The following is an 11,462-nucleotide window of genomic DNA, read 5'->3' as shown; positions in this document are numbered from 1 at the left end:
CCACACCGACTCCCTGTGTTCTAGAATCTGCAGGCGCACAGTCAGACTTCAGCCTGCCCCCTCCCCACACCGTCTCCCGTGTTCTGGAATCCGCAGGGGCGCACAGTCAGACCTTTGACTATCCCCTCCGCACACGGTCTCCCATGTTCTGGAATCCGCAGAGGCGCACAGTCAGACCTCGGCCCACCCCCCACAACGTCTCCCGTGTTCTGGAATCTGCAGGCGCACAGTCAGACTTCCGCCCGCCCTCTCCCCACACTGTCTCCCGTGTTCTGGAATCCGCAGGCGCATAGGGAGACTCAGCTCCCCGTGCCAACAGGAACAGTGCAGGCAGGAGAATCTGAGGCAGAGCTGCACCCACACTGTCCAGCGGCTGGACACGTGCTTCCCGGTGGCTGACACCCCTGCCCCATCTGCACTGTGCACCTGCATGATGCAGTACTGTGCACAGACGGGCGAGGGAGCCCTGGACCACCACCCCACCCATGCCCTGGGCCTGCAGACAAACAGAAGCCTGGAGAGGTCACCACAAAGCCCAAGGTCACTGTGAGCAGACACCTTGCAGGAACAACCCCTCCGGGACAAGCACCTGTGGGGGGCGGGGCGGGGGCTACTGTGAGCACTGATGAGTGCCCTCGCTGTCGCAACCAGCAGGCTCCTCGAAGGCTGCTCCTGGCCAGTCCGGGTGCGGTCCTGCCCCATGCGCAGAGCCCCTTCCCTGCAGCACCTCCACCGGGCAGTCCCACACAAGCTGTCTAATGTCCCATCCACGCATCCCGGATCACTGGTCTGCTGACCCCTCCCGCCAAGCTGATGGGATCTGATCGTGTCCCGGTCCTTGGGTCACCCCCTCCCCCCGGTCCCACTCTTACGGTGGCTCTCCCACAGTGGACACAAGGCGCTTCAGTCGTGGACAAACCCTGCTCAGGGGCTGCCCCAGGCCACGTTTCTCCTCACTGGGGGCCTTACCTTCTCCACGGGAGGCGGAGGAGAAAATCTCTTCGCACAGGCTAGGAAGATGTCGGGGTCCGGTTTCCCATTCTTCACTTCGGGGTCATCACCCAAAACGATGTGGTCAAACAGGCTGAAGAACTCCTTGTGTCGGCTGGTCTTCATCTCAAAGGATGCACAGCCAGAGCTGGTGGCTACGGCCAGGGGCACGCCATGCTCTCGCAGGTGGTGGATCAGCTTCTCCACGCCTGGGGAGGAGAAGGAAGAGCCTTCTTCAGCGAGGTGGAGGAGGGCAGTGCCATACCTTCCCCTCCCCCCCGCCCCGGGAACGTGGTGCCAGCTCTGGGACCTTGAGTCTTTGCTGCCCGTTCTGAGGGACGATCTGATAGGACACGGACTGTCTGAACGGGGTTCAGGGCGCTGCAACACACCTACTCAAACCAAACCTCAGAAAGCCATTTGGGGCTTCGCTATAGCATCTCCCAAAGTAACCGAAGGCGATTTTACTGGAAAGCAACACCGCCTTGTTTGCGGGTCCTGTTTTGTTGCAAGGTGGAAAGCAGGCCGAGTGAGCCCAGGGAGGCACCTCTGCACCTGGTGGATCAGGTTTGGTTTGGTTTTGTTTCCTGAAGCAATGAATTGGCAGTGATTATACTGCTGTATTTTCGGGGAACACTCGTGTGCTACTGAAGGCATTTCAGTCATTCGCCACACAGCTGGGGAGAGGGAACCCTGAAAGGGCTCCTTCCGGAGCCCCAGGACAACGGTGGGAGCTGAAGGAAAGCTGTAGGGCTACCCCACAAGGCCACGGAGGAGGAAACACCGCAGAGCCACAACAGGAGGGCACGACAGGAAAGGATCCTTGTCACACTCTCAGCAATGGCGAGCCTCCCGTGCGGGGACGCGGGGCCAAATACCATCGGAGAGAGGGCTGGTTATCAGACCCATGTCCCACACAGCAGTACTGGCCCCCTGGAAACCTTTGCTGAGTGTGCCGGGAGCATCTACACCCACACAGGGCACTAATGACCTGAGACCGTCTCTTAAACAGTCGTGTAATCATTACTGCTGGAGGAACTGCACCAGGCCGTGTCCCTACATCCTTAATTGCTACAGAAAACACGGGCACACCCATTTCTTGCTCCCACGCCTACAGCAAACACTGGGAGGGCCTGACCTTTAAGAGAAATGCTCCTGCCACGGTCAAAGGAAGGTGTAGATCTTAACTCGGCACGAGAACGACATTAAAACTTCTTTAGAAAGAAGCGAAACCTAGCACTGTGCCGGATGTGAAACTCGCCGTGTCTGATGTCCGGTCGAGCCTCCACACCTCCGCAGGGCAGACGAATACAGCGTAGGGCCAGGACGAAACACCCATCAACAGAAATGAACACAGACAGGGCCGAGACGAAGGAATTAGCGGGTCAGGACCTTCTGGAAGCTTAATAAACACTACTAATATGGGAACATTAGAGACTATCAGAATGGAAAAAAAAAAAGTGATATCCTATTACCTACTATCGACAGAAAACTGAAATATAATATTTGGGCAAGTTAAAAGTAAATGGATGTTTATGTCTATAAATAAAACCCATGTATTTTGTAACTTCTGTCAAAAGCAGGGTGAGCTATATGAATAGCAAAAAAAGTGTGCTTTAAAACAAGGAATGATGGGGCGCTTGGGTGGCTACGTCTGTTAAGTGTCTGCCTTCAGCTCCGGTCATGATCTCAGGGTCCTGGGACGGAGCCCCGCATTGGGCTCTCTGCTCAGCGGGAAGCCTGCTTCTCCCTCTCCCATCACCCCCCTGCCTGTGTCCCCTCTCTCACTGTCTTTCTGTCAAATAAAAATAAATAAAATCTCAAAAAAAAGAATAAAAAGGCATGACACGTCTCAGAGATAACCAAGTACACTTCATAATGACACGTGGGTCAACGGATAAGCAAGACGTCATTCTAAACGTGTAAGCATCTGCTAACACAGCTGCAAAACACGTAAAGCACAAACGAACGCACTGGCTGGAGAAACAGACCGAAGTTTCAAACTCCCGTCACTAATGGACAAAACACGTGGACAGAGAGGACGACACAGCAGACTTCAGGAACGCTACCCGGCAACGTAACCGAATCGACGTTTATGTACCACGGCACCCAAAACAGCTGAATACCAACGATTTTCGAGGGCACCCAGAACGTTCAACAAGACAGAGTGTGAGTCCATAAGCTGTAAAACACTCTAAAATGTTTTACAATAATTGAAATCATTCAAAATATGTGCTCCAACCATGAAAGAATTACAACAGTTATCGGTAACTGAAAGGCAGGTGGGAAAACATATATGGACATGAAGCAACACAGTTCTGTGTAAGACATGAGTCAAAGATGACGTGACAAGGGGAAATTAGATGATCTGGGGTAGAGAACAAAGAGCAAATGTATCAAAATTTGTGGGAAGTGGATAAAACATTGTTTAGAGGAAAACTGATGGCACGACAGGCTTAACTCCGAAGAAGGTGGTGTAAAACCAGCAATCTAAGTTGTCCCATTAAGAAAACTAGAAGAGAGGCACCTGGGTGGCTCAGTGGGTAAAACTTCTGCCTTTGGCTCAGATCATGGTCTCAGGGTCCTGGGATCGAGTCCCGCATCGGGCTCTCTGCTCAGCAGGAAGCTGCTACCTCTTCTCTCTCTCTCTCTGCCTGCCTCTCTGCCTGCTTGTGATCTCTCTCTGTGTCAAATAAATTAAAAAGTAAATAATATTTTTTTAAAGATAAAAAAAAAAGGAAAAGAAAATGGAAGATCCAAATTTAACAGTGCTAGTAATCAAACAGAGGACATTACCACAGATCCTTAAATCCATCAAAAGGATTAAAAAATGTGAGACAAACCATGAGAGACTGTGGACTCTGAGAAACAAACTGAGGGTTTTGGAGGGGAGGAGGTGGGGGATGGGGGAGCCTGGCCGTGGGTATTAAGGAGGGCACGGGTCGCATGGAGCCCTGGGTGGGGTGCGTACACAGTGAGGCTTGGAACCCTGAGAAAAATAAACTTAAATTTTAAAAAAACGGGATTAAGAGAAAATTGAAGCCAATACCTTTAACAGCTTAGATAAAATGGACAGACTCTTTGAAAGATATAAAGTTCACTCAAAAAGACTGTAATAGTTCAACAGCCCTATACCTCCGAGAGAATGTGTAGTTAACAAACCTTTCTCCTATCCAGGATCGGATGGCCTCCCTGGTGAACTGAGAACGACCGTTTGAGAAACAACACCGATTCTGGGCAAGCTTTCCAGAAAACAGGAGTGAAGGCATTCTGACTCATTCTTGATACCAATGTTTCTCCGTGACCAGAGCTGAACAGAAGCCCGAGGAGAAAACCGCAGACCCGTGCATCTCGTGCACTAACCCCCTCGCGCGTAAGAACAGTTCAACCCGTGCTGGTCTTGTGCAGAACCCAATCAGCTTCCATGTCCTCGGAATGCGCAGCGGACAGGAGGAAGGTGCCAAAACACTCGATTCGTTTGCAGCCACCACTGATGAAAACCACGGGTTCCATCTATTAACTACATTTCAGTTAAAAACCTTTACTTCCCGGAGGTGGGTGGCGGGACAGAAAAACAGCCAATGGCGAAACTGTGTCTGGATACAGGCATTCCAGGTGAGGACTATGAACCTTAAAAATAAACCCGCCGGGTGCTCACGCAGCAAACATGGGCGGGTTCGGGACACACGGAGAAGCGCAAGCCAGGACAGGCGGGTTACGGCAGCACGGCGGGCAGGCCCGACACAGAGAAGAGAGGACATTATTTCACAGAGGAGGAGGAGGAAGTTGGAGGGGTGGCTCCGGACGCAAATGTGCTGGAGAAACTCAGGAGTCCAGTATGATGATGGCTTCTCATTGGCTGGGTCCCAGGGGAGGCAGGTTTCTAACGGAAGGTGCCGAGGTCATCTTCCCCCGTTGGGGCCTGTCCCCGATGACTGTTTCTTGTTGAGGATTCTTCTGTTCAGGCTGCAACGGACCATTCTCTCTGTGACTGATAGTGAGTGGGACGTCTTCGCTTTATTTATTTATTTTTTAAGATTATTTATTTTAAAGAAGATTGTATTTCTTTATTTGACAGACAGAGATAACAAGTAGGCAGAGAAGCAGACAGAAAGACAGGGGGAAGCAGGCTCCCTGCGGAGCAGAGAGCCCGATGCGGGGCTCGATCCCAGGACCCTGAGATCACGACCTGAGCCAAAGGCAGAGGCTTAACCCACTGACCCACCCAGGAGCCCCCCAAATAATATGAATTTAAAACAACTTTCAAGTTACTAGATTACAAGAGGACAAACCAAGATTAAAAACAAACAAAAAAAAAAAATAAAGGGAAAAAAAACAAAGCATGAACCCTTGGCTCTCTCTAAAACACAAGGGAAAAGAAAGTTTTGCTGAAAATGTTCTTTTATGCTATTCATTAAAAAAAAAATAGTAATAATACAGCTTCTATCATGTGAGGTAATCCCGTCCACATTGTGTTTTGTCCTGCACGTAACGTAACGGAAGAGGCATACACAGACCCAAAGGCTCAGCAACAAGCCTACGTGGGAGGGGATAGATTCGACGTCTGTATCGATACGGGAATGAATCACAGGGGAGGTTCTGCTGGACTGTTTTCCAACGAGCCCCAGCATCCGGAGCGTCCCGACCGTGGCTGAGACCAGGGTGAACAGGAAACCCGAGAGAAGGATGTGACCACAGTCCTCTGCGGGGACATCGGGCAAACGTCCATCAAATCTTCACGCTCAGGATTATCGTCCACCCCAACAGCCATGACCAGCTTTGCTCATGGAGCTGCTCCCTGCGAATGCCAGGACACGGTCCCACACGTAAAACCACCTCGGTGATCTACTCCCAGACAGGCAGGACGGTAAGCCCCAGACAGATGCTGGCCACTGTCAGGACAACTTTTGCATCTTTTAACTACTGGACATCAGCCTTCTCTTCTGTAGTCACGGCCCCCCGAGCCATAAAAGACTAAAACTGTAAGTGCAGTTCTGCCCTGCAGAGAAGCTGGTTAATTAAGTGTATAAATGAAACCCGGCTAAGAGCTTCCGGCCCTTGGTGTGCGGAAGTCGTTGAAGGGAAGGGCAGGAAGACAGCTACTGCTACAAACAGTCAGCTCTCGGGCGATTCATCTCCAGGGGAAGAAACATGAAATGTGAAGAATCAGCGGTGTTGATGGGAAGAATGCTGTCCTCTTCCTCCTAAAGACCTAAGATTGATGAGAGAGAACACGGACGCTGCCACTAACACGGATCTGGAGAAGGAAAAATGTGGAAAAGATTGAGAGCTGACAGGTATTTTGAGAATGGAGGTATTTCTTGGGAACTCGTGCACGGAGTGGAGAGATCCGTGCACATCCTACTAGCTCGGGCGTCGTGTTCAGAACCTCACCCTAAACACAAACCTACGGTGAGGAGGTACAATCAGGGGGAGATGAAAGTCACACAGACATGTGCACGCCAGGAGGAATGGGGGAGTGGGTGCAGAGTCTGGAATTCTGTAGAGCTAGACCCAGGAAGGTCGTGTTGTGAGCTATGAATGCCCCCAGCTACCTATAACCAGATACTGATGCTGTCCCGGGACCACAAACTGTGGAGGACTCGGCCCAGCCCAGACCTTCTACACATGCATCCTGGGGACAAGGTGTGGCCCTCTTGACCCGGTCCCAGCCACGAGTAAGGGGCTGGGGCAGACCGCCTCTCCTGGAAGGTGGCTTTCACAGTCACGGAGGGCAAGCAGGCTAACACCCGGGTATAAGAGATTCAGTCTGGAGGGCTGACTGGTGACCCTCAACAACCATTCGGGGGAGGCCCCCTGAGATCATTAGTCTAATGATCTTATTTGGAAAGAGACATGATTAAGGACCTGGAGAAACAGATCATCCTGGATTCAGGGTGGGCCTTAAATGCAGTGGCTCGTGCCCAACCCCCAGACCGGGTGGCTTTGAAACGACAGGTATTTATTTCTCAGGAGTTGTGGAAGCTGAAGTCAGGATAAAGGCAGCACAGATTCCAACGCTGGTGGGGTCCTCTTGGAGCACGATCAGCCTGTCCCTGTGTCCTCGTATCAGGGAAGGGGTGAGCTAGCTGGACGGGGTCTCTTTTCTAAGGGCACTAATCCCACTGGTGAGGGCTCCATCCCCATGACCTGCTCACGTCCTGACAGCCCTACCTCCTAACACGTTCACACTGCGGGATTAGGGATTCCAGCTATGAATTTTGTGGGGGGCACAAACATTCAGACCATGGCAACTGTGTCCCCCCAGGAGGAGAGACAAAGAGATGGCCCTGTGCGGACAGATGCAAAAGACGGAGAGTTGCAGCCACAGGTCGGTGACCGTCTGGGGCCCTGAGAAGCTGGGACGGACAAGACGGACCCTCCCCTGAGTTTCAGGACGGGTGTATGGCCCTGCCAAGGCCTGCTCTGGGACTCCTGGTCTCCAGAACCGTAAGAACATAAATCTCTGCTGTCCTAAGGCACCACGTTTGAGGTCACTCCTTACAGCAGCTGCAGGAAGTTAATACACGGCCCCCGGGTGGCAGAACTCCTGCAGGAGGGCAGAAATGATGCCTGGACTCAGAGCAGAGGGCAAAATTCATGACCGTGAGGGCGACGGTGCTCCGGCGACAATCGGACAATCGTTGGCAGTCGAGGAAGGACAGAGCTCGGGACGGGGAACGAACGGTAAAGGAACAAACAGCCTCACAGATGTTCTCTCCGCTGCAGGAGCACGAGGCCCAGGGAGTCCCTAACTCCTGACTCCAGAGAGCGGGCAGGGGGCAGTCCGTCCCCTGGGGTCAACGGCGGGGAGGCGTGGAGGGTCCCGGGAGGTGGCGGAGCCGTGGTTCTCAGCAGGGGTATGTTGGCACCTGTCCTCACTCCGAGGACACACACGGCCATGCCTGCACTTTGAGGGGACGGATTTCTTGTCGGGGTCTGGACGCGGAAGGCCCAGAGGCCGTGTGTCCAGAGTCCCGGGAGAGCGACGAGACCCGACTCCAAGTGTGCACTCTAATTCCTTCTGCCCTAGGCACGGGGCCGGGGACAACGGCACGTTCTACCCTCGTGCCAGGATGCAGGGTTTGAAGGGCAAGCCCTTGTTCAGGGACGGCAACGGAGGGGAAGGGCTCCCCTCCCGGGAACCGATGCTTCACTGTGAACACGGCCCGGGTGCACGGACATTCCCGTCCGCCTCCTCCCACATCCAAGGGCCCGCGACAGTGATTTCCTGACCTACCGTTTCCTTTAAGGCCCTGGTTCTCAAGCACGAGAGGGGTATGTGCTCCCAGCCCTGCTGGGGCACGTTCGGCAATGTCTGGAGATTTCTGGTTTGGGTGGTCACAACGGGGGAAGGGACCGGTCCGGACACGTGGTGGGAGGCTGGTCCGTGTCCATCCTACGGCAGACAGGACGCCCCCCACAGAATGATGCATGTGGCCCCAGTGTCAGTACTGCTGAGGCTGTGAAGCCCTGTCTTGGCAATTCCTGCTTCGAAGAGGAAGCTGGGCTGCTCCTGTGTGTCCCGCATCAGAGCACGCCTGACGTTACGAGAAGGAAGGACACGGAGCAGTGCTGTCCTGCTCCTCTGGTCCGCAGTCCCCAGCCTGGAGAGGGGTCCGCGTGCCAGCAAATCCCACTGTGATAATCAGTGTTTTATATCTGCCCCCCCTTTCCTGTAAGTCAGCCACCGTCTGAGGTCACACAGACCTGGCCTGAGCCCCCGTATCCCAGGTCCTGTGCTGCTTTCGGTTTCTTCCACGGCAGACAGAATGCCGGGTCATTTATAAAATGGGACGGGGTGGGCTGCCCTCTTCACATGGTTCCAGGCAAGAGACTGTCATTGGTGTGGACTGGATCCCCCTGAAATTCCCCACGTCGGAGCCCTGAGCCCTGGTGCGGTGGTGCTGGATGGGGAGACTTTGGCATGTGACTGGGGTCCTGTGAGGCCATGAGGAGGAGCCCCCGAAGGAGATCGGTGCCCTTGTAAGAAGAGGAGGCACAGCTCAGCACAAGCTCACCGTGCCGGCCCCTAGATCTCACACCTCCAGCCTCCATGACGCTGAGAGATGCGTGTCTCTGATGGACGCCATCGGTCCACGGGACATCAGTACGGCGGCTCAGACACAAAGGTGAAAACGTTATGCCCGCCCCGGGAACGTGGTGCCAGCTCTGGGACCTTGAGTCTTTGCTGCCCGTTCTGAGGGACGATCTGATAGGACACGGACTGTTTGAACGGGGTTCAGGGCGCTGATTTTCTTTGTCTACGCGCATTCAATGGCAATTTAAGGAGGAGATTTCAGCAGGCTGCTCTATCAGAGTGATTGAGGTTTGGTTTGAGTAGGTGTGTTGCAGCGTAGACAAAGAAAATCAGTCAAGTAAGAACTGTACGACCCAGAGACCATCTGGGTTGGGTTGCACATCATTTTCTGAAATGTGGGACATTCAGAAAAGGGCCATTTCCGGCAAGTTAGGTAGTAAAGTGACGCTTTGATCACACGCACTGTTCTGCATTTGGCCTGTTGACTCACAAAGGCATTGGGTTTCCCGACAAGGAGATTGTCTGTTCCAGGAGGATCTGGAGACATCCTGGAGGTCCTGCTCTCTGCCCTGAGCACCAGTCCCAAGCTCTACGCACCTCGGCACACGGTCGTCTCTTCCATCCAAGGGACACACGTTGCCCTTCCTAACTGCTGACGTCACCTGGAAAACTCAGAATCGGCGGTCTCTGCTTCCCAAACCGAGTCAAGACCCCTGTTTTGTGTCACATAAAGGAGGAGACAACAGGAGAGCAAGTTTTGTCCTCGCTTTGCTTCTTCTGCCCAAAAGAAATGGCCCTGAGTGGTTGTCAAGTGCCTTGGGAGACTCCAGTAAACGCTGGAGGGTCGGGAGCCCAGTCCTTACACGGCCAATGACGGGGATCCTTACAGAGACCCCGGCAGGTGTGGCTGACTGTCGGTGGCCACCGGACCTCGCAAAGGCACGCGGGTCAGGCTGCTCTCCCTGGCGCACCTCATCACCTGACTAGAGAACCTTGGGCCTCCTAGGTTTGCAGGGATTCCAGAAAGACAGAGACACTCTTTCAAGAAAAGCATATTGAATTTCGGTGTTTTCTTCCATCTGTCTTGTTAGTAAGTGAAGAGAATGGCCAACTACCCTTCACTCTTCCACAACGTGGTGGGCGTACTAAGCCTCACACGGTTCCAAACGCACGCACGGGGCACCTGGGGGGCTCAGTTGGTGAAGCCTCTGCCTGCGGCTCAGGTCACGATTCCGGGGTCCTGGGATCGAGTCCTGAGTCAGACTGAGCAGGGAAAGAAAATCATAAATGATACATTTAGGGAATTATACTGTATTTGCAGGGAAAAAAAAAAATCCACATCTAAGTGGTCCCGTGCAGGTCAAGGCTCAAACGTATTTCAAAACATTGACAATTGTGGAGAAAAATTTCATTCTGTGCCTTTGTTTATTTGACTGAAAACTGCTTAAAGTCTTAATTTTATTTACTATGAACCACTCTTAAAGTTGCTGCTTTTAAGGACTTGCCGCTACGAAATCAATGTACAGCACAGCTATTTAAATAGTCTTTTATTTATAGCCCAAGAGAAAAATATCACAGGAAGCGCTGACGGCTCACTGAGTCTTTGTGAGTCTCTATTAGAGCTCTGAATAATGAGATAAAACTCTGTAAGTTCCCTTACACAAGGAAGCACTAGGAACATTATAAAACGATGCCTAAAATGAGGCGTCTGGTCCCCTTCAAAGCCGGCGAACTCTGCGTTCTCCATCACGGTCGTGAGCTAACGGCCGGCGAGTGCACAGGCCCGGAGCTCACTGTTGCCTCGGCTTCTCCAAAGCCGTGCTCTGCCCTCACGGATACAGGAGGCCGGTGTTGCCAACGTCACGGAAGGAGCGTTGAGCTGCAAAGGACACGGACGTCCAGGACACGCTTGGGTTTCCAACGTCTGCACACGGACGTGGTAACGGAAAAGAAAGGTGGGCACCTTCCAGACAGCTCCCATCGGCAGCGGATTCCTTCTGCCTGCCTCGTGCATCCAAAAACGCGACCAAAACAACGGCAGACCCTACCCTGGTGACCCCCGGATAATGCGAAAGTGACTCGCCCGATCTGCACGGATTTCAACTGTGTGGCCCGAGTTTCCGTCGTGATGTCTGGGTTGATGCCCTTTTCCGAGAATCATTTCAAATATAAAATTCCTGGGGTGCCTGGGTGGCTCCGTGGGTTAAAGCCTCTGCCTTCGGCTCAGGTCATGCTTTCAGGGTCCTGGGATCGAGCTCCGCCTCAGGCTCTTTGCTCCGCGGGGACCCCCGCCTGCCTCTCTGCCTGCTTGTGATCTCTGTCAAATAAATAAATAAATAAATAAAATCTTCAAATATGAAATTCTTTCCGTTTGAGTCTGTGCTGCGTGGAATGTCTGAGAGACAGAGACATTGAGGGATCCTGTGGGTTC

At 52.9% G+C, this 11,462-nt stretch overlaps 1 protein-coding gene across 1 annotated transcript in view; it reads right to left on the bottom strand.

The window, feature by feature from the left end:
• PUDP (pseudouridine 5'-phosphatase) overlaps positions 1 to 11,462 on the bottom strand; it is an 81,605-nt gene that overhangs the window by 23,191 nt on the left and 46,952 nt on the right. Inside the window, exon 3 of the mRNA XM_059385850.1 lies at positions 970 to 1,199. Within this exon, the coding sequence (XP_059241833.1) occupies positions 970 to 1,199 (230 nt within the window). The remainder of the gene's footprint in view (positions 1 to 969; positions 1,200 to 11,462) is intronic.

This window comes from Mustela nigripes, chromosome X (genome assembly GCF_022355385.1).
Source record: "Mustela nigripes isolate SB6536 chromosome X, MUSNIG.SB6536, whole genome shotgun sequence".
Taxonomy (NCBI): Eukaryota; Metazoa; Chordata; class Mammalia; order Carnivora; family Mustelidae; genus Mustela; species Mustela nigripes.
Note: the sequence above shows the minus strand (reverse complement) of the source record. Positions and strands in the feature narration are given on the sequence as shown.